This window comes from Heliangelus exortis, chromosome 4 (genome assembly GCF_036169615.1).
Source record: "Heliangelus exortis chromosome 4, bHelExo1.hap1, whole genome shotgun sequence".
NCBI lineage: Eukaryota > Metazoa > Chordata > Aves > Apodiformes > Trochilidae > Heliangelus > Heliangelus exortis.
In genome coordinates, this window is record NC_092425.1 from 42,591,132 (window position 1) to 42,612,714 (window position 21,583).

General features: G+C 47.3%; 1 protein-coding gene across 2 annotated transcripts; it reads left to right on the forward strand.

Moving 5' to 3' along the window:
• Positions 1-96: 96 nt before the first annotated feature.
• On the forward strand, positions 97-21,288 carry SCARB2 (scavenger receptor class B member 2). 2 transcript variants are annotated; one of them, XM_071744164.1, is made up of 13 exons: positions 97-309; positions 5,576-5,733; positions 9,442-9,589; positions 11,024-11,212; positions 11,788-11,879; positions 12,410-12,529; positions 13,437-13,615; positions 15,317-15,435; positions 16,780-16,853; positions 17,873-17,924; positions 18,538-18,696; positions 18,838-18,908; positions 20,176-21,288. In XM_071744164.1, exons 1-12 carry the CDS (start codon positions 193-195, stop codon positions 18,865-18,867), a joined length of 1,437 nt encoding a protein of 478 aa, XP_071600265.1. In that variant the 5' UTR covers positions 97-192; the 3' UTR covers positions 18,868-18,908; positions 20,176-21,288. The 2 variants fall into 2 exon arrangements, with proteins under 2 accessions (XP_071600265.1, XP_071600264.1); XM_071744163.1 differs by lacking the exon at positions 18,838-18,908 and having other exon boundaries at positions 98-309.
• Positions 21,289-21,583: the final 295 nt, after the last annotated feature.

A 21,583-nucleotide genomic window follows, 5' to 3' on the forward strand; every position in this document is an offset into this window, starting at 1 on the left:
CGCTCGGGTCCGCCCGAGCTCCTCCCCGACGCCTTTCGGCTCCTTTCGGCTCGTCTCGCCTCCTTTCGGCTCCTCCCTGTTCCTGGGCGGGCGAGGCGGAGCGAAGCGGTCGCCCTTCCCCTCAGCCCGTCCCGGATTCTGGCGGTGGAGGCTGTGTGGGTGCCGGGGTTTGTCCCTTCTCCAGCAGCAGCCATGAAGTCTCTGTGCCTCGTCACGGTGGGGGTCCTGGCCATGACGCTGCTCATCGCCAGCATCTCCTTACTGGTGGCACACGTCTTCCAGACAGTGGTGGATCTGCAGGTGAAGCAGGTGAGAGCGCGGGCTGATCCCCCCCCATCCCTCCCGACTGGTTTATTCCCTATCGGAATAATCCTGGGAGGAGGGGGAGGGCGGCGTTTTCTGTCTCCTTTGCACCAACTGTGGGTGAAGCAGTGAAGCCCCCCCTGCCCTGCACCTCCCAGCAGGCCTCCGGGTGCACGGAGCTGGGTGAAAATGGAGTCAATCCGAATCAAGAGACGGCTTCACTGTCCCTGGAGCAGCAGGTGTGGTGAGGAGGCCGCTCCGGAGCAGCAGGCAGGGGGTGAGCCAGGGACACCTAATGCCCACCTCCTCTTCTGCCATCCCTCTGCAATCCCATGGATTTCTCCATGTTCTGCTGCTCCATTTCCTGCCAGAGGTGCCAGGGGTTGGGACACGGGGTGGCTTCCCGGGCTGGGTGGTGACAGCCAGTTAGCTCAGCCTGTTGGTAAAGGCTGTTTGTAGCGTTCTTTGGGGACACCCCTCCCAGCCTTCTTAGGAATGCAGAGCCCGTTGCTGTTCATGCTCTGCCAAAGGTTTTGTGGCTCTGTCATCCTGGCTCTTTGCATCGATCCAGTGAGGAAAGTCAACTGCTTCAGTGTTAATGTCCCAAACTTCACAAGGGAAAGAGTGGTTGGCTCTTTTCTCTTAAAATAGCTGTGAAGCAAGTAAATGAATAATTTATCTACCTAGCCTGAGGAATATATCATCTTCTCTGTCATTCTGACTGAGAAGCCAAGAGGGCTAACAAATGAAGTGATTTGACCCGTGCTGTTGTCTTAACTGGTGACCCAAGCCTGCTGTTCCCTCGTGATGTCCTCACCAATGTACTGTTCTTTTCTTTGGGGTACTGACAGGGAGCATTTCCTAACATAGAAGCTGTATTGTCTTCCCAGAACATTTAGGTTGGAAGAGACCTCCAAGCTCATCCAGTCCAACCTTTGACTGACACCAGTCAACTACTAAAGCATGTCCTTAAGGACAAGGTCCAAATGCCTTTTAAATGCCTCCAGGGATGGTGACTCCACCACTGTCCTGGGCCATTCCAATGCCTGACAGCCCTCTGAGTGAAAATATATTTCCTAACATCCAGCCTAAACCTCCCCTGGCACAGCTTCCATCCATTCCCTCTGCTCCTTTCACAGTTTACTAAGGAGAAGAGGCTTTTTCCCTCCTCCACTTAGCAGTCTTAGGGTGGCAGATAGCTTAAAGCAAGTTGTGACACTTTGAAGTGTGCCTGGAAACTTCAGGGGATAGCCAAAAAAAAAAAAAAGTTACCATGAGATAAGGTGTCATGCAGCCTGCCAGCATCATCTGCTCTTCAGAAACTGCTCACACAGCTCCTCCTGCAGTGTCTGTTCTCAGGTATGTGCCTTTGCCATGCTGGAGAGTAGCTTGGGTAATGGAGGGTTTATCCTGAAGTCATTTGTTTGGCAGTCTGAAAGCCAGGTGTGAAGTGATGTGTTAATGTATGCAAAGCTGTGTGCAAATCAACCCAAATCACTACAGCATTGCATTGGTGTGTGCAGTTCCATCTCCCAGATCCCTGGGTCTCTCCTCTAAAGGAGACTCTCACCTTCTGCATCATAACAGAAGTTCTGATTTCAAGTCTACCTCATGCTCTTATCAAAAGAGCAGTAGGGTAAAAAATAAAAGCTTTGGTGGGAGTGTAGGACAGTGAGGCATTAGATGTGATCCTCCTTACACGTGTTATCTCCTAGCTGCATTCTCCTCACCCCTGGTGGTTGATTACATAAGGCTGAGTTGGTATTCCCTCAGCAGAGCTTTCAGTAATGCAGGATAAAGTTCCCAGAGCTCAGTCTTTTTCTGCTTACCACTCTTCAGCTCGTGCTGCTGTCCATCTGGATTGCATGGAGCATCCTGCTCCCTGTGCCAGCCTCTGACTCCATCTTGGCCTTCTCCAGGAGCCACACACACAGACTGCAGAAGAACAGCTTTCAGCCCCAAAGCAGTGTGCTCCATTCACTCTGCTGATTCAGCTGCTTTCCACTTGTGCTTTACCCCACATGAGCATCTTCTCATTTCTGTGTGCTCTAGAAAGTTGCTTGTCTCTTGTGTGGCCATGGATGCAGTTTAGAGTATCTCATGCAAATAGACAAATTTCCATTTGCCTTTGAAATGTGGCAAGACTTGAGCTTTTCCAGCTCTCTGCAGCCCAAGGCATCTGACATGAAATGTTGTCTCAGCACTCTGGCCCTTGGTGTTTAGGAGTCAAAAGGCCACAGAGGAGGTTTTGTCCCTTGATTTAGTTGATGTGTTGATGTTTTCTTGTTGTTCAGTGTGAAATACTACAGCTCTCAGCACAGTTTGGTGTGGAGGGTTAGATGAGGGATCAGATGAGATTCTCCTTCTGAGCAAACCATTCCCAAGGTGCAGGGTCAGGAAAATCTGCTCGTGTTGGTTTGAAATGTTACTCCATGACTTCTCTTAAAAGTTGTTATTAAGTTCTGCCCTAGATTAACTCGTGGAACTGTGTCTTGGAATTAAAACATTTTGCAGCTCCAGGGGAAAAAACTGATATTTAATTTCCTGTGTAGATTCCAAATATCTTCAGTACCATTTCCCACCCCTGCTGTCACTGTCACTAACAGTTGTGTTTGGGAGGGGAAGCTTGATTTTTATTTCCTTTGTGTGAAGCCTGGTCAAGACAGGAAAACACTAAAGAATGAGGCAGCTGCAGACTGAGGGCTGGCATGATAAATAAAGTCAGTGGGGAGGATGCTTTGGAACACTTGGAATGTGCTTGGAGTCCATGTGGGAAGGAGAACCTCTGCTGTGCTTCTGAGTCAAGGCAGGGGATGACACTGTCCACAGCCTGAGGTTGTGCTCCTGCAGCAGGTACATCCCTGAATCTCTCTGGGACAGGAGCTCTGAGCCTGATGTTTCTCCAGGCTGCTCCTGCAGGACTGGTGTCTGACTTAAGCTTTCTAAGTACTTTTAGTTTGTGTCTCTTGTTCTTGCATATAATTGTATCAAGAGGAAAGGTCTGATTCTCTGGCCTGATGCAGCACAGCAGCAATAACTACTGAGGAGCTGTATCTTTCACATACTTCAGTTTAAAGAGGAGTCCAGTGATCTGATACCTCAACCTAGCAGTGAGCCAAAGCTGATAAAAACCCCAAACAGTCCCAGTCATGTAACATCAGAGCCTGCTCTGGTGGGGAGGAGGGTCAAACTTGAGGGATGTAGGCATATGTTTTGCTCAAAAATATGTGCTTATGTTTTTCTCTCAGGCCCAGGCTGCGTAATATCATGAGATAGACCCAAATATCCCTGGTGACATTTGTTGAAAAACAGAAAAGAGCTTACTGTGTTTTGGTACTCAAGAGTTTCCTGGGACTCCATCTGAATCCAGCCCAGAAGTTCATGGATCTGGGTTTACAGCTGGGGCTGTCACTGCACAGAGCTATAAATAGACATGTCCTTTCTGTGGGAAACCCAAATGGTGGTGTGCAGATCCAGGGAAAAAACAAAAATCACCAGATGACTTGGTTTCACTCCCCTTGTGCTCTGTAGCCCATTTCCCAGGGCATTGCTTGTGATTTCAAAATCTCAGTTCAAATCTTTGTATTTAAACCAACCTGCCAGAGAAAAGCTCTTGGGTTTCTCTCTGGTTGGTGCTGTAATCTGGTGCATAGGTGTGTATGTAGATGGTGAGGCAGAAACCCATGTTAGATTTAGGGCTGCTGCTTTGTCTTGGGGACCTTCTTGTTTTCAGCTGAGCTCAGGAGAGGGAGACAGCAGACCTGGTCTCCCTGCACATGATAAACATGATCCCTCTGTCATAAAGCATGGGCTGGAGCCTGAAACTGGGATGAATATGACCAGAGTGCATTTGGTTTTATTTAAAACATTGCCCATTCGGACTGAATAATAATCTCTTGGTTTAGTTGCTTCATATCAGAGATACATGAGCAATAGATGAGTGTCCTGACTATCCTTAGGAGCTGTCAGGGAACAGGTCAGATTCCTGGGTATGGATGGTTAGGGTCAAGACAGGCAATAGTTTAATTTTGTTTAATGCCTGTTCAACCCACTGTTATGTTTAACTGTGTCAAGCTCACACCTGCTGTGTTCAATGCATGTGAGAGGTGTGAGTTTTATACAGCTCAGGAAAGGAGCAAACATCAGCAGTTCAGAACACCACCATCTCTGAAATAATTGACTTTGTAATGTGGTTGTTTGCAAATGGAGAAGAACTATCATGGCCATCTGTAGGTGACTTAAATACCTGGCTGCCTCATCCCCAGCCCTTTATGGTGGCATCATGGGAATGCTATGCCTGAGCTGGGGACAGTTTCTGTTCCTCACCCTATGAACCAACTTCAGGAGGGCTCTGTCTGAATGCAGGGCTGAGCCTCCTTGGCACACATCAGGAGAAAACAGGATCACAGGCATGAGGCTGCGTAGGGAATTGTACATATGAGGTGCTGCTAGATCCAAAGAAATGCACAAACCTCCTGAAGCATGCTTAAAATACATTATTTTTTTGTGATGTGCACAGAATACATGGTTTGAAATTACCAGAGGAAAATGGGCTGTGACTGCAAAGTGCCACCAGCTGGGCTGGCTTCCATTCCTGCTTAGCAATGCTGCTGCATGCTCTTACCCCAGGTTAGGTTTTTGCTGGCACAGGATCACTATTTAATAGCTGCTAAGCCTTCACTCTGAGAAATGACAGGCAGAAGGATTTGTGGGAAGAAGTGGAACAACAAACCCAACAAAATGTATGGCCCTAATCTGCAAGACATTGTAACACCTGTCTGATCTTGTTGCTATTTAGTGAGATGCTTCAAAGTAAAAAAAGTATTTATAAACATTTATAGAAATGGGGTATTGACCCTGACTGCCTGTGCTTGTTCTGAGGGCACTGAATTCCTATGGGAAAACTGGGGATGGGCTTTTCATCAGAGAGGGTGATGACAGGACAAGGGGCAATGGTTTGGAAGTGAAAGAGGGGAGATGTAGGTTAGATACCAGGAAAATAATGCTCACCATGAGGGTAGTAACTGGCACAGGTTGCCCAGAGAAGCTGTGGCTGCCCCATCCCTGGCAGTGTCCAAGTCCAGGTTGGATGGGGCTTGGAGCAACCTGGGCTGGTGGGAGGTGTCCCTGCCCATGCAGGGGGTTGGGATTGGATGAGCTTTGGGGTCCCTTCCAACCCAAACCAGTCTGGGGTTCTGTGAATTCCTCTCTCTCCTACAAATACCCTACAGCAGCCATCATTAACAGCTCACCTGTCTTTCTGTTGTTTCAGGGAACAGTATTGAAAAATGGCACGGAGACCTTTGAGGCCTGGGAGGATCCTCCTCCCCCAGTCTACATGCAGTTCTACTTCTTTAATGTGACAAATCCTTTGGAAGTTCTGCAAGGTGACACTCCTCTTGTGGAGGAAATAGGGCCCTACACCTACAGGTAGGACCATTTTGCTGTCTTATTTCACTAAACCTCCTGTGTGTGGAAGCCAAAAAGTGGGATCCAGAACATTTGGCATCCCATTCTAGGAGAAAACCTAAATGTTAATATGTGAGAAGTTTATTCAAGGCAGCAGGCTCACACACCACCCAGATAGTACAACTAGAGTGACATCTGGAGAACCTGCAATCAGTTTTGGATGAAGCCAGTGGTTTCTGTCAGATCTGGGGCAAGATTTTGCTTGTGTGCTACTGATCCTCAGCTGCTGAACACAGAGGAAGTTGCTTGCATCCTAGCCTGGTATCTTATGAGAGTGAAAACAGTGACTGGTTGGGTGATGTCTGGGGAGAGGAGTGTTGCATAAAGCATGACTCATGTTCCCTCAGAAGCTACTTCCTAGCTGAAGTTGCACAATTCACATGAATAAAAATGTGGTCAGAAAACCAGATAGAGTGTGGTACCACAGGGATCTTCCTCAGCCAGCCCTGACTAGAAAATTGACTTAGGTTCAGACATAGCTCCCATGCTTGCAGACAGCTGGACTTTCTGAGGCCACATGCAGTGTTGGAGCTTATCCAGCCTCCTGAACTCTCCTTCTGTGTGGTGTGGCTGCACACTGAACAACCTGAGTCTGCTGCATGTGGAGAGGTTCTGAAGTCACTTTACAGCTGGGTTGTCCTTCAGAGCTTCATTCTGTGTGCTGCATGCAGCAGCACTCCTGGGGCAGGGAGCTTTATGCTCTTTGAGGTCACAGGGGGATGAGAGCCATAGCAAAGAGGTTGATTTCTCAGTGTCAGTCTCACTTCTGGTCACACGTGCTCCTTCAGACCAGTGCCAGAAAGAGTTGTCTTTACCTAAGCTGCAAAATGACCAGAATCTTGTTGTTTAGTGCTTGAAAAAATACTTTGGAATAGAAGGAAGAGCCTTTATGGGAGCCTTGGTCTCTGCAGTGTGTATTACCACTCTGTTTCTTTGCTCCCACACCACAGCTTTTCTTCCCTCTCTGCCATCAGGCTTTTCCCCATCTCCCCTGTACTCTGCACAGTGTCTCCTTGAGCTTGGGCAAACCACCTGGGATAATTTGGCAAATACCTTGTAGGACATAAACCAGGAGAAAAGATACATAAGTTTTGGAGCTGAGAGGGATGGAGGGGCTGGTGGAACTGAGAGGGATGGAGGGGCTGGTGGAGTTGAGAGGGATGGAGGGGCTGGTGGAACTGAGAGGGATGGAGGGGCTGGTGGAGTTGAGAGGGATGGAGGGGTTGGTGGAGCTGAGGGGGATGGAGGGGCTGGTGGAGTTGAGAGGGATGGAGGGGTTGGTGGAGCTGAGGGGGATGGAGGGGCTGGTGGAGCTGAGAGGGATGGAGGGGTTGGTGGAGCTGAGGGGGATGGAGGGGTTGGTGGAGCTGAGAGGGATGGAGGGGTTGGTGGAGCTGAGAGGGATGGAGGGGTTGGTGGAGCTGAGGGGGATGGAGGGGCTGGTGGAGCTGAGAGGGATGGAGGGGTTGGTGGAGTTGAGAGGGATGAAGGGGTTGGTGGAGCTGAGGGGGATGGAGGGGTTGGTGGAGCTGAGAGGGATGGAGGGGTTGGTGGAGCTGAGGGGGATGGAGGGGTTGGTGGAGCTGAGAGGGATGGAGGGGTTGGTGGAGCTGAGAGGGATGGAGGGGTTGGTGGAGCTGAGAGGGATGGAGGGGTTGGTGGAGCTGAGGGGGATGGAGGGGCTGAGGAGCAGCTGTCTGGGCTAGGCTGTGCCCAGGGCTGGCTCTGAGCAGCTCTCTCCAGGTTGTTTGTTGTGGTGGGAGGGAAGCTGCCTGTTCAGCCCTGCCTCACTCACTGGCTCCTGGCTTATTTGGTTAGCCCAGTTCTGACATGTCTCAGCAGGAGTCTCTGGTGGTGTCTGCTCAGCCTGAGAGAAGCAGGAGGAAAGTTAGGAAGTGGAGGGCTCTTTTCCAGCAGATTCTTTAATCCTGACTGAGCTGTTGCTGCTGGCTGTGCCAGACTGTCAGGGGTGGGTGGAGGGAAAGAGGCACCTGGGGGGATGAAGGAGAAGGGAGGGATGCTGCAGACATACTGCATGCTGGAGCCAGAGAATAAATAACCAAGTTTGTCACACAGCTCCCATGCAGCCAAGGGTTAAAGACTGACTTCAGTTTGGCATGGGGCAGAACACCTGAATTCCCTAGCATGAAGTGCAGGGCTGAGTGTTTTTATAAAACAGGGCACTGGGGGGAAAGGCTGGAGGTGAAGTCATAGAATCATAGAATTGGCTGGGTTGGAAGGGACCTCAGAGATCATCAAGTCCAACCCTTGATCCAGTGGCCCAGAGAAGCAGAGAGAAAAATCTCATGAGCAGCAGAGAGGAGGTGGGATGGCTCAAGGACATCTCTGCCTGCCTCTTGTTTCTGCAGTTCATAGCTTTGAGCACCAGGCATTGTAAACCCAGTCAGTACAGAGAGAGATTCTGTAACAACCATGGAGCAGTGCTTGTGTTTTTAAATCCTGGAAGCTGAATTTGCAGCATATTAAATACTTCATTATAAAGTGCAAGCTGCTTATCTGCCCAAGCCCACTGAGTCCCAGAGAACACTTGAATATTGTCCATTTAGAGCTTTTTGTCTTTAACATCTAAAATCCTCCTGCTCATATCCCTAATCAGGGAGTATTGTTTTCCTCTCCAGCCCCTTTAGAGTTGGAGAGGCTTTTCAGGGTAACTCTGGCCTGTTTTAGGGGCAGCACTTCAAAATTGTCCATTCCCATCCCCTCAAGCCAAGCCCCAGAGGCTCTTGCCAAATCAAGCTGGAAGTGTTGCCAGACCAAAATGTTGTGGTGGGGTAGGGCTGCTGAAGAGAGTTAGGTGAGCTGCTTGTGTAAAGAAGGTGAGAAATGGTTGGTTTCTAACAAAAATAGTTCCAGACAGCTCTGCAGAACTTTTTTTTTGTTTCTTGTTTGTAAAAGGCTAATGGCAATGAACTGAATTATGGCTATGAGATGTTTTTCAGGGTAATTAAGATCTGACTTCCTCTTCAGGTAGGATTTGATGTTTCTTGCCAATTACACTTGCTTGTCAGCAGTCCTGGGCTTTATGCTGCTTGCCTGAGTGCTTAAACAGTAACAGAAGCAACCTCCCAGGCCATGGGTAGTTCATAGCAAAAATTCTGTCATGTCCAGAATTCCTGCCTGAGAATTAAAGGAGAACAAAACTGAGACTTGTTCTGTGGTCATGTCACACATAAGCCCAGAAGTCCTAGTGCAAAGTACTCTGAAGCCAGCTGAAAGATTCTGGTAGATCTCAGGTCAGGTTAGTGAGACTTAGATTACATCCTCTTGTCCCTGGGACTGAATTTTGCCTGCAGCAAAGGGGAAAAAGTTTCATTTTCAAACTGGACTTCAAAGAAAGTTTCTCTAAATCCTTCTTGTACTGTCTGAAATTGTTCTCTTTCTTTCCTTGGAGGTTTTTTAAGATGAGGCAAAAAATTAATATGCGGGGTGTCATTTTTGGAAGCACCCTGTGAGGTCTGATTCAGCTTACACTGACACAAAGGGGGGTTCTGGTTCTGACAACATCAGTAGCAAAAATGGATCTACTCCTAGTGAACTGTCAGTCCTCCCCTTTATGTGCTTAAAGCAGCAGCATAGCCAGGAGTTAATTGCAATTGATCTTATGTGTGCTTGGTTAACTGGATTAGAGAACAAACTCTTGTTTTTCAGAGAATACAGACCAAGAGTGCATGTTCAGTTTTTGGACAATGGTACCAGGGTTTCTGCTTTGAATCCAAAGACATATGTGTTTGAGCCTCAGAAGTCAGTGGGAAACCCTGAAGTGGACCTGATCAGGACAGTTAATATTCCTGCAGTGGTGAGTTCTCCTTCATTTCTGCTTGGAAATCATCCTCACCCACTTTGTAACCAGCAGCTTCTTGCTGCAGACTCTCTGTCCCTTTGTGATGGATAAACATGATTGAATAACAAGAGAGGCAGCTTGTATCTGGGGCAGATACTGGTTCAGTTCTGGTTTGGACTGTCTGGGGGGGGTTTCTATGCCTCTTCGTGCCTCACTCTTGCCCTGGGAGTTGTCACACATTTCAGAGAAGAGCAGAAATCAGGCTTGTTGTTGGGTTTCAGTGGGTAGGTGAAACCAGGCAATCAGTGGTGTCAGATGCACAGGAGGAACTGTGACTTTTGGATGAGCAAGTCTGGAATGCCTGGGGTTGTTCTTGTCAAAATTGCAAAAATTGCCTCCAAGTCTGCATCTCAGATTTTTTTAAAAAGTAGAAATTAGAGGGTTTTCAGCTACAGGTGAATTAAAAGGTGCTCTCAGAATAAAACTGAAATTAAAACATGCACCCCAAAACTGTGTTAGGTGAAAGTACTCTGCAAAGAAATTCTCCTTTTGGTGACCAGAGGCAGACCATTATTTTTGGGATGGTCTGAGAACAAGCAGACCTAAAGCTGTCCTACCTTCCAAGGGAAGTCAGACTGTACTAAAATACTTGTTGGCTGTGTAACTAAGCCTCCCCTCCCCATACTTGTTTCATTGAAATTAATTTAAATTCTGGGCTACGTTAACTTCTAATTTTTCCCCATTATTTCCAAAAAGTGTTGTCTGGTTTTATGGATGAATGCATGAATACACTGTATATAGTAGTAGATAGGACTCAGCTTACTAGAAGTTGCAAACTATTTACAGTTCCTCACAGGCATTTGAGTCATGGCAAGTATTACCTCTGGTTCAGACTTTTAACTGTGATGTGCTGCAACAGGCAGTGCTAGAAGAACTAAAGGTTGGTTCACTCAGGGAAGATTTCCTTCTTTTTTTTTTTTTTCTTTTTTTCAAGAAACATTGTAAAATCACTTGGCAGCTAGAAAGGGAATAAACATTGATGTTATTTGCATTTTGGAGAAATGGCTAACTCTTAGATGTAAACCATATCTTCCTAAAGGTGAAGGAAGACATTCTTGTCTGTGACATACTTGTGGAATTCAGGCTGTTTAGAAAGCAATTTTGCAAATTTCCTGTAAAATCCATTCTTAGGACTATGGCAGTTGCTGTCATGGACCTGAGCTGGTTGTGTGCCAGTGCCAGGCTGGACAGGAATCTGCAAAAGAAAAGCCAAAGGACCAAGCCCTAAGGCAGCACATCCCTTGGCCCCAGTGGAAACAATAAAACTGAAAGTACAGTTGAAACGGGGCCAGTGCTGAACTGTGTCTGTGTGCCTGTGTTTGTCTGCAGCTGCTGTTATTTATTCTACAGCAAATGTGACTCCTGCTCCTCTCATTCATCCCCTGGCAGGCTGCCATGGAGTGGAGCAGGTTAACCTCTCTGCAGCTTGCCACTGAGGTGCTGCTGGTTCTGTACCAGGAGTCCCTCTTCACAGTCCACACTGTTCATGAGCTGCTGTGGGGCTACAAGGACAAACTCCTGTCCACCATCCACCTCCTGCGCCCTGAGGTTGACCCAGTGTTTGGTTTCTTCAGTAAGGTAACTGCTGCTTCAGGTGGGGAGGGGGACACTGCTGCAGCTGAGAAGGATGTGCTTGGAGTGAGGCCAGGAGGCTGCAGGGAGAGGAAAAGGAGGTTTCCTCTTCAGTTTGGCTGTGTCTAGGCTGGTAGCACAGCTGGGAGTGGCTTATCTGGCTGCCCTTTGTCACCTGTGGATAAGCTTTCCAAGGGTGGATGGGAATCTATTGCCTGTGCTTGCTGGAATAACATGAGCTTTGTGGGGCTGGCTGGGCAAACTGCTAGAAAAAATTCCTCACCAGTTTGTTTAGTAAATGATGAAAATGAGACAGTGCTGGAGCCATCACTGGCTTCCACAGTGTTTCTGGTTGCATGGGGCTGTGGGGACTCCTTGTTCCCTGGGCAGTCAAGCCCAGTCACTCAGTTATATTCAAGGTGTGGTTAAAGGAATTACACTTATCTCTGGAAGACTCCATCTCCTCAGGTGGATTTGAAGTGATGACAGCTTAAACTCCTGCCCCCCTGTTGTAGCTCCCAGCCAGGTGCTACAGAATGAGTGATTAATGAGTGATTAAAAATTCATCTTTCTGTTGGCAGATGAATGGAACTGATGATGGAGAATATGTTTTCCTAAGTGGGGAAACAGACTACCTCAACTTTTCAAGGATTGTGGAATGGAAAGGAAAAGAGTAAGTTTTCCAGTGTGGTCTGGCCTCTGTCAAAATCTGCCCCTTTTCACACCTTGGGTGAACATAAGTATTGTTTACAAAAAAAGAAAAGGTCCTCTTATTCTGAGGATGGTGGCAGCTCGTAGCAGCTGTAGCTTCTGACCAGCCCCCTGGTATTTTGATTTTTGTCATTTAACTATGAAAGGAAGAAGCAGACTGCCTGGGATATCTTGTGCCTGGGTATCTAACTCTTCTTCAGCAGACAGTGTGTTACCAAGAAGTCAAACTGAGCTACCTAAAGCATCCTTCTCCCATTAAACAAAACATCTGCCAGCAATTACATGTGTGGGAGGAACTCTTGCAGACATCATCTTGCTTGCCTGGCACTAGTTTAAGGAGACTACAGATGCAATAAACCCCATTTTAATCCCCTTTTTAGTTGGCAGAGCCAAGGCAAGAGGATTTAGCACTGTACAGGTTTGATTCTTGTTTGCTTAGACCATTGCTCAAAGATCTTTTAACCCTTACTGTGTGTGCTTTGTTTTCTTCAGGTCATTGAGCTGGTGGACAACAGAGGCATGTAACATGATCAATGGCACAGATGGGACAGCCTTTCACCCACTGATTAGCAAAGATGAGAACATTTACATCTTTTCTTCAGATTTCTGCAGGTAAGGAGAAGAAAATGTCCCTCAGACTTTAAATCAGAGCATTTATGTCCATTCCTCTTGAACTTTCATGTGAGGCTGGTGGTTTTCCTCCTGTGATTTTATTTAGCAGTATGAGTGTTCTGCATTTATTCACAGGATGAAGGATGAGAGAGTGATAGCAAAAATCCCCAAACCAATCTGTATCAAGTTAAGGTTGTGCTATTTCACAATAAAGCAAAAAACCTGGAAGCTGACTGGAAAGAGACTGGGCTGCCCTGTAGGGCTAGTGAAAGGGAGGGGTGGGAGGTTTTATGTGAACCTTGCCCAGGCTTCTTCCCTCCAACATCTCCCTCTGTGCCCTGCTTTTTTGGAGAACTGGGATTGCCCTCTTCAGACATTCATGACTTGACAAATGCTGTTTGAACTGCAACAAGATGCAGAAGATCTTTGTGCTCCTCTCCAGCTTGTCTCTTCCCTTGGCCATTTTGCTGTCTGTGAAGAAGAAAACCAATCTGAAATTTTCTGTTGGAATCCACCCAGATGTGTGTTACACTGAATTCAGGACTTGCAAACTGTCTTCCTTGAACATGTTCCTTTTCTTGTCCCTCTCAGCAGCATGGACACCAACACTGTCTCACACAACATGCAACAGCAACCTGGGGACCAGAGTGAGACCCTGAGGTGCTGAAGGCAGGCATCAGGCTCCCTGCAGCAGCACAGCTGGCACAGGATTGTTTTGTGCAGCCCCAGATGTGTGTTTGCTGAACAAAAGCCTAATAAATTTAATGCAGGGCGTTGTTGGAAAGGGCTTAAACCAAACCTCCAGCTGACTGTGAACTTAAACAGGCACCAGGAAAGAGACATCTGCAGCAGGTGTTAGTGTGTTCTCAAGAGTACCAAATGCAGGTCTGGCTTTTCTTCCTTGCAGATCTCTGTACCTGGTGTATGACAGCTCAGGAGCTGTGGCAGACATCCCAACCTACCGCTTTGTGCCCTCTGCCATGGTGTTTGCCAACACCACAGTGAACCCAGACAATGCTGGCTTCTGTGTGCCACCAGGAAACTGCCCTGGCACTGGTGTCCTCAACGTCAGCATCTGCAAGCAAGGTATGTTACCAGGGGCTGGAAGCAGGAGCTGGAAGGACACCAGTGAGGGGCATATTTCTCTTTTCTGTCTGAACGAGAGGAGGACAGTTTGGTGAGGCCTGTAGGGTTGTGACTGTGCTCAGTGAAATCTGCCCCCAACAAGTGGTTGTTTGGGTGTAAAATGCATCTGAGGGGATGTTTCTGGCAGGTGCTCTGTGCTCCAGCAGCTGCTTATAGAATCATAGAATCATAGAATTGGCTGGGTTGGAAAGGACCAGAGATCATCAAGTCCAACCCTTGACCCACCGCTGCGGTTGCTAGACCATGGCACTGAGTGCCACATCCAGGCTCTTTTGAAATATCTCCAGGGATGGAGAATCCACCCATTCCCTGGGCAGCCCATTCCAATGGCTGATCACCCTCTCCAGAAAGAAATTCTTTCTCATGTCCAACCTAAACCTCCCCTGGCACAACTTGAGCCCTCTTGTGCCCTCTTGTCTTGTTGAAAGTCGTCTGGGAAAAGAGCCCAACCCCCCCCTGGCTCCAACCTCCTTTCAGGGAGTTGGAGAGAGTGATGAGGTCTCCCCTCAGCCTCCTCTTCTTCAGGCTGAACAGCCCCAGCTCCCTCAGGCTCTCCTCATAGGGTCTGTGCTCAAGTCCTTTCACCAGCCTGGTGACCTGCTCTAGGACCTTGATATCCTTCCTGAGCTGAGGGGCCCAGAACTGGACACAGGACTCAAGCTGTGGCCTCCCCAGGGCTGAGCACAGGGGCAGAATCCCTTCCCTGGACCTGCTGGCCACGCTGTTCCTGAGCCAGCCCAGGATGCCATTGGCCTTCTTGGCCACCTGGGCACACTGCTGGCTCCTCTTCAGCTTCCTGGCAATCCAGACTCCCAGGTCCCTTTCTGCCACTCTGTGCCCAGCCTGGAGCTCCCCATGGGGTTGTTGTGTTGAACCTCATCCCGTTGGGATCAGCCCAACTCTCCAGTCTGTCCAGGTCCCTCTGCAGAGCCCTCCTGCCTTCCAGCTGATCCACACTCCCCCCCAGCTTAGTGTCATCTGCAAATTTGGTGCTGATGGACTCAATCCCTTCATCTAAATCATCAATAAAGATATTAAACAGCACTGGGCCCAACACTGATCCCTGGGGGACACCACGGCCGCCATTTTGATGCAGCCCCGTTCAGCACCACTCTCTGGGCCCGGCCCTCCAGCCAGTTCCTAACCCAGCACAGGGTGCTCCTGTCCAAGCTGTGGCCTGACAGCTTTGTCAGGAGGATGCTGTGGGAGACGGTGTCAAAGGCCTTGCTGAAGTCCAGGTAGAGCACATCCACAGCCTTCCCCTCATCCATGAGGCGGGTCACCCGATCATAAAAGGAGATCAGGTTGCTTAAATCAAGGAATCAGAAGGAAGTGCCAGGATCCATACTGAACAACTTGGGCCATTATCCTCTGCTTTTATCCAGGCAGCTGTCACATCCCAGTAGTTAAAAACAGTGCAAAAGCTTGTAAGCTTCAGACATGAAGCTGTGCTGATGCTGCACACAGGAAAATTTTCTTGTTCTGAAGATGGAGAGTCAGAGTGTTGAATCTGTAGCTCCAGAGTGGACTTTCCCTTTCACTGTAAATGGCACAGTGGGGAGAGTTTCAAGGTCCTCAAAAACTTCCTCAGATCCTGCTCTGCTTTTTTAGGTGGTGACTTGCTCTGTTTTCACATTCCAGGTGCTCCAATATTTATATCAGCTCCACACTTTTACCAAGCAGATCCAAAGTTTATAAATGACATAGAGGGCATGAATCCAAAAAAGGAATATCACGAGACATTTCTGGACATTAATCCTGTAAGTGCAGCCTTTTTAAAAGAGATTATATCAATAAAGATTCAGTGGTTGCTGGGCTTGGTTTAGATAGCATGGGAGAGATGCAGAAGTGTGGTGATTATGTCTTTCATGGAAGTTTACAGAGTTGTTGGTATTCACACCATGAAATGTTAGAAATGAAGGGAGCTTCCAGCTGATGATCTGTGGTTTGCAGTTGTGGTTTAACCCTGGCAGACAGCTAAGCACCACAAAAACCTCAGGTTGAGATAAAGATTCTTTGATAGGTTAAAAAAAAAGAAAAAGAAAAAAGAAACAAAGATAAAACCAAGAAAAATAAGTGATGCAAAAAAATCCCAGCTGGTTGCCACCAGCCAGTCCTTGAGCAGCAGTAGCCCTGTCAGATTTTCCCTTTGGTTTCCCATCCCTGAACATGATGCAGACAGTGTGGGATATCCCTCTGGCCAGTTTGGGTCACCCCTCCTGCCTGTGTCCCCTCCCAGCCTCCTGCTCACTGGCAGAGCAGCCTCAGAATCAGACAAGGCCACTGCTCAGCAGTAACTAAAACACCCAAATGTTATCAGCACTGTTTCCATCACAGTTCCAAACCCTAGCCTGATACCAGCTACCATGAGGAACATTGATTCCATCCCAGCAAAACCCAGGGCACTGCTGATCTTTACATCCACACACAGGAATGCAGGCTGAGGGAAAGAGCAAAACCCCCACCTGCCCTGTGTGCAGCAGGAGAGCAGTCAGACATCCATCACATGCTTCTGTGTAGCTCATGTGGCAGGAGATTGCACCATTCCTCTCTTCAGGCCTCGTGCAGATCCTGCTTGGGATCTGTGTGGTGCCAGGTTCCTCCTGACTTACCCTCTTCTTCTGTACTACCAGAAGCTACACCTCTCTCCCCACCCCCCCAGCTCTCCTGCCTAAATTTTGCTGCTGGAATGAGGAAAATATTCCTGTGCCTCCAAGTGCAACTCTTGCTGTAGTGGTGGCACTGCAGTGAGAGGATTGCATTTCTCATGCTCTCTGTGGCTATACACACCTCCTGACTGTGGGCAGTATCTGGTTTTCTTCCCTCAAAAAGAAAGATTGATCTTGTGGCTGAGACTGCAGAGTCTGTGCCACAATCAAAGCAGAACAAAGAGCTGCAGGTGGTGGCTGTTTCCAAAACTACTGGGGAGGGGAGGAAGGAAAGGAGAGGAAAGGAAGGAGGGAGAGGATCTCTCTGAGAACAACAATAAGTGGGTCTTGCCTTGCCTTAAGTCCACACCAGTGTAAATGCTACTTTTATCCTCTCAGTTCCCATTATTTCACTTTTCCTCTTTTTTTGACACCCTGTTTTCTCCTCTTCCCCAGCTGACAGGGCTTGTCCTGCGAGCAGCCAAGAGGATGCAAATCAACGTTCATGTCAGGAAGCTACCAGAGTTTTTGTAAGTGTTCTCTGTTGCCACTTAGGTATCTCAGATCTGATTTGATATTCAAAATTAATTTGTCTGCAATGTCCACATGGAATGGTGGTTGGAGAGAAAAAGGAGGGAGGGCACATTTGATCAGCTGGAGGGAAGTACCCTGCTTGTGACTGCACTGGTATGATAAGGAGAATTCCTTGTGCTGCAGCTTTGGCAGTCAGTATAACCCTGCAGATGGGAGCAGGCACAAGTAATGTGTGAGTAAAATGCCCCATTTCTTTGTGGCAAGTGGATTCTGCCAGGTTTTCTGGGTGTCCCAGTTTGGGGGGGATGTCCCCAAGCTGCAGCCCAGTTGTGCAGAGCTACCACCAGTGCCTTCATCTCATGTCATTCTGGCACACTGATTTATTCATCACCAATGTTGAGTGATAGCTGTTCTTCAAAATCAGCTTCTGAGCTGATTTTTTTTTTTTTTTTTTTGGCACCAGTTACAATATATTTCAAGTAAAAAAGAAGTATTTTATCTGCCCACTCCTCCTGGGAGGACTGGTGATGTTTCTCCAGCATAGCACCACCTTGTTTTCTAGTGCCCAGGAGTTGCTGCATTAGCACTGCTTAGGAGTAAGCTGTTATTTCATCCATGCCAAAAGCTGAGGGGTTTTTGCTGCTACACACATGTTGCTTGGACAATAGTTTCTTTGTCTTCCAAATATGAGTAACCTTCAACATCAGCTAAGCTTAACATTCCTGCTGAGTGGCACAAATCTGTCATTAATGAGCCTCTTATGGACCCTTCTCTTTCTCTTCCTGTCAAGTCCCAAAATATTCCATTGCTCCCAAAACAGAACTTTTTATTCAACTTGGAGGCTGAGATTGTTCTGCTTCAACAGGGAGGTGGGAATTTGTAGTAAAAAGGAGCAGCCCCAAGGTTTTTAGGGACAGCCTCCCTGCTCATTGTTCTATTATGTCTTCAAAATGCTCAGAAAGTTTGAAAGTTACGAACCCATGATATTTAATAGTTGCTTTTTTTCTTTACACAGTGAAACAGGCAACATCCGAACACTGATTTTCCCAGTGATGTATATAAATGAGGTAAATCTTTTTATTTCTGTGCAGAATCATGATTCGTTCATGCTTGCAAAAATAGTGGGTTTGAGCTAACCAGAAAAGAAAATGCTGTTTTTCTTGGTTTATACAGTGGTAGGTGGGAAGCTGTTGCTGTTTCTTCACTACAGTCCTCCTGCTTCTTGTTGACCATAGCATTAAGTTGAGCCCTGCAAAAGACTCTCAGCCAGACACTCCTTTTAATTTCAAAGGTATTGGCCATGAGGGAAATGTCTGCTCAGATGAAGTGGCAGGAGTTCACAAGATCACATCTTTATTTTTTGAGTAGTCTTTAGTGAATATTCCTGGGTGCAGTTGGATTGGCTGGGTCCAGGGAGGACTCCAGAGGACTAGTTAATGATATACACCATTATTCCAAGCCTATACAACACACCTAAACTGAGAGTTTAAAAAAATCAGTATTTTCTTTTGAAGTGCAGACTAGATGATCCCTCTGGCCACACAGAGAGAGCTGAGAATTCTTAGAAGGAAAGTACATCAAGCAGTGAAGCAGAGGTGGAGAGCTGGGGCAGTGTTTCCATACCCCTCACAAAAACAGAAATAAACTCTTTTTTTTTTTCCCCATCTCTCTGTTCTCCAGAGTGTTCTGATTGATGAAGTGTCTGCCAACAAACTCAAGCACGTCCTGCTGGAAGCCAGTGTAGTGACTGGAATCCCCTTTGTAATCATGGCTCTAGGAATTGTTTTTGGGATTGTTTTTGTTGTGCTTGTGTGCAGGTCCCGGGGAGTAAGTGAAGAGGTAAGCAGCATGTGGATTTGGCCTTGCTTACTCTGTGTCTGCCTGTATTGGATTTTCTTGTTGTTGATTTTGCCTTTTCAGTGTCTTTCTGCATGCAAACGTTTTTTTATATGTTGTTTTTGTTTAAAACAACCTTTCTAGGGAGGGGAAGTTTTAATAGACTCAGAATAAATGCACCAAAACAAAGGAATGGAGCTCATATAAGAAACATGGTAAGGCAGGTTGTATCTTCTGTGCCTAATTCCCTTGCCAGCAGTAGTAAAAAAAATAAATCAGCCTGTCTAGAGGACCCTGAAGGATAAGATGCAGGAGTCCACCATATTTGACAGATTTAGCCAATCTGGCAGTGTTCTCAGAAGAAACAATTGTGTCGTGCCAGTTATTTTTCAGAATCATAATGCAAATTTGACCGAAGATGGAATGAATTTTGCAGCCAGCAGCCTGCAGAAGTTTCATCCAGCCAGTGCTGGTTTCTACCTCTATGGCTGAAAAGTTCTGTCACAGCCTGTTGGCATTCAGGCTGCCAGTCATTTTGAAAACTGATGCCCAAATTTCACCCTGGTAGGCAAGGCAGTCAGGTTCAGAAGAGACAAACTGTGGGTCCTCTGGTGAGAGAAACAGTCTGGGTACTCTGCTGGGCTGTTTTCTCCCTGTAGATGCTGTGCTCTTAGTGTGGTCTTGCTTGCATGATGTTTCCTAAATACTTCCTAGCAGTGTGAGAAGCACCCTCACTCACCCCTGCCTCCAGAGCACCCAGCCACACCCTGCACACGCTTTGTCTTAGTGGGTCCTGCTACTGTCACATCTCCAGGGGGACCAGAGATGTGGCAGCAGTGGTGGCACTTTGGTGGTGAGGTCTGCAGCCTCCTTTCCTCCAGCAGTGGCTCTCAGCAGCAGGTATTTGGCTCCCTGGGCTTCATTCTTTTCATTTTCTCTCTGGGTTCCCCACCCAGGAGGAGTTTTGTGAGCAGACACTCTCAGGACTCTGCTTCAGGTTCCTTTACAAGACAGACTGGTACTTTTTCCTTGGAGCTTTTGAGCCTGCCTCTGGCACTGCCAGCTTCAGCTAGAGAGTCTGAACTCTCCCCTTGCCCTGTCCCCACCTGACATGTACAGCTTGATGCCAGCTCTCCTGAACGTTCCTGAACACTGCAGGGGGTTTAAAATGACAAAGGGACACCTAAATCCCATGTTCTCTGCATTGCTGGTGTTGCTTTCCTGCAAACAGCCAGCTGGTTCCAGCTTTCCTTGTGACCCCCTCCCACCAGGGGGGTTATATAGCTACAGTGAGCCCTGCCCATGCTGCCAGCCACCTTCTGGAACTTTCCAGTGCAGTGCTGGTTCTCTTTCAGGGAATTGTACTGAGAAGTAGGAACCAAAAGCTTTTTCCTTTCCTGTTTGGTCTGGTCAGTCAGCTTCCCCGCCACGGAGCCCTCTGATGTGCCACATTTAACTTTGTAATTTTTTTTTTTCTTTCAGGGTACTGCAGATGAAAGGTCCCCACTCATAAGGACATCTTAGTAGATTTTCTTTTAACCTGTGAGCTTGGAGAATAAACTGTTAGAGCTGACCTAATGCCAACCACCACTCCCCAGCATTGTCCACTGTGGAGAAACGATCGTGTCGAGTGTAACTTTTTGTGGGATAGAGATGGAAGAGAAACCTGCACTGCCATCAAGGGAGGAGACTTTTCTTACCAGCTGAGTTACAGCTTTGAAGCTACATTTGAAAGCTGCTTGAGATCCTGCTTTTTCCAGCCCCACTCTCTCTGTACCTGCACTGACAGCCGTAGAGGAGCGTAACCACTTGATCAGTGACAAACAGCCTGGCTCACCACAGGAATGACACGGGTAAAATTTGGAAATGGCCTTAGGAGTGTGGGCTGCAAAGTACATTCTAGAAACACGAGGAGGCTGCTGCATCACCCAGCAACAGCAGAGACTTCTGCAGGCCTGGCCTTGGCTTTTCTGTAAAGTGTTGCGCGCTGCTTACTCCCAGTATGCACTGACTGGTGATGATCAATGCCACTGGTCCTGTCACAAAACTGATCTCTGCAACTAATCCAAAACACTTGAGTGAAACTTGAAGCATCTGTAGTAACCAGATAAAAAGAAGCCAATGAATTTTCCTCACAGACACCTTAACTGTTCTAATCCTGCACAGCATCCCGTTGCATGTTAGCCGTGCATTTATCCTTCAGGTTTTGGGGTGGTTTTTTTTCCCTTCAACTTAAAAAACAAAACACAATGTTGTTCTTGATGGTGGAGGGTACAAAACTGGTGTTCTTTTTTTTCTGGTGTGTGTGTCAGAGTTACCAGCTGTGTGGTTTATTGCAAATGCACACTTGGCAGTCACTGTTGAGGATTAAAGCACACCTCCACGTTACAGTATGTGTGGGGCCTTGAGAAGCCCTGACACTTTTTTAACTTGTCAAGTGAAACTTGTTTTAAAAATCACAAAAGTATTTTTTTTTCCCCCCAATGAAAAGAATATTCTGCTTGAGAACTATTTCCATTGGATCTGGATAGTAAAACGTATTTTTAAAATGTATAATGGTCTTCTAAATAGAGGCACTGGTTTTTGTATTGTTTTGGTTTGTTGCTGATTGGTGTTTTTTTTTCCTAGCTGGTCGTATGTTCAGCAGTTTTGTTCATCTGGAGGACGGTGATTGCAGTTATTTATGATCTTTTATGATCTTATATTTATTTATGATCTAATAATCTGCAATTATTATGATCATTTATGATGGGCCACAGCCCAGTGTCCTCACAGCACTGCAGCTGCAGAAGGGCAGAGCTGGTATCCTGGTCAGACATCTCCTGCCTTGTTTCCTTGAGAACTCCAAGCTCAGGGAAGGAGAAACTCATCCCAGCTTCCCATAACTCAT

Coding starts and splice junctions, on each gene's coding strand:
- SCARB2 (XM_071744163.1), top strand. CDS start 193: ATGAAGTCTCTGTGCCTCGTCACGGTGGGGGTCCTGGCCATGACGCTG. Junction 11,213..11,787: donor TGTTTGGTTTCTTCAGTAAG/GTAACTGCTGCT, acceptor TTCTGTTGGCAG/ATGAATGGAACTGATGATGG. Junction 15,436..16,779: donor CATTTCTGGACATTAATCCT/GTAAGTGCAGCC, acceptor CCTCTTCCCCAG/CTGACAGGGCTTGTCCTGCG.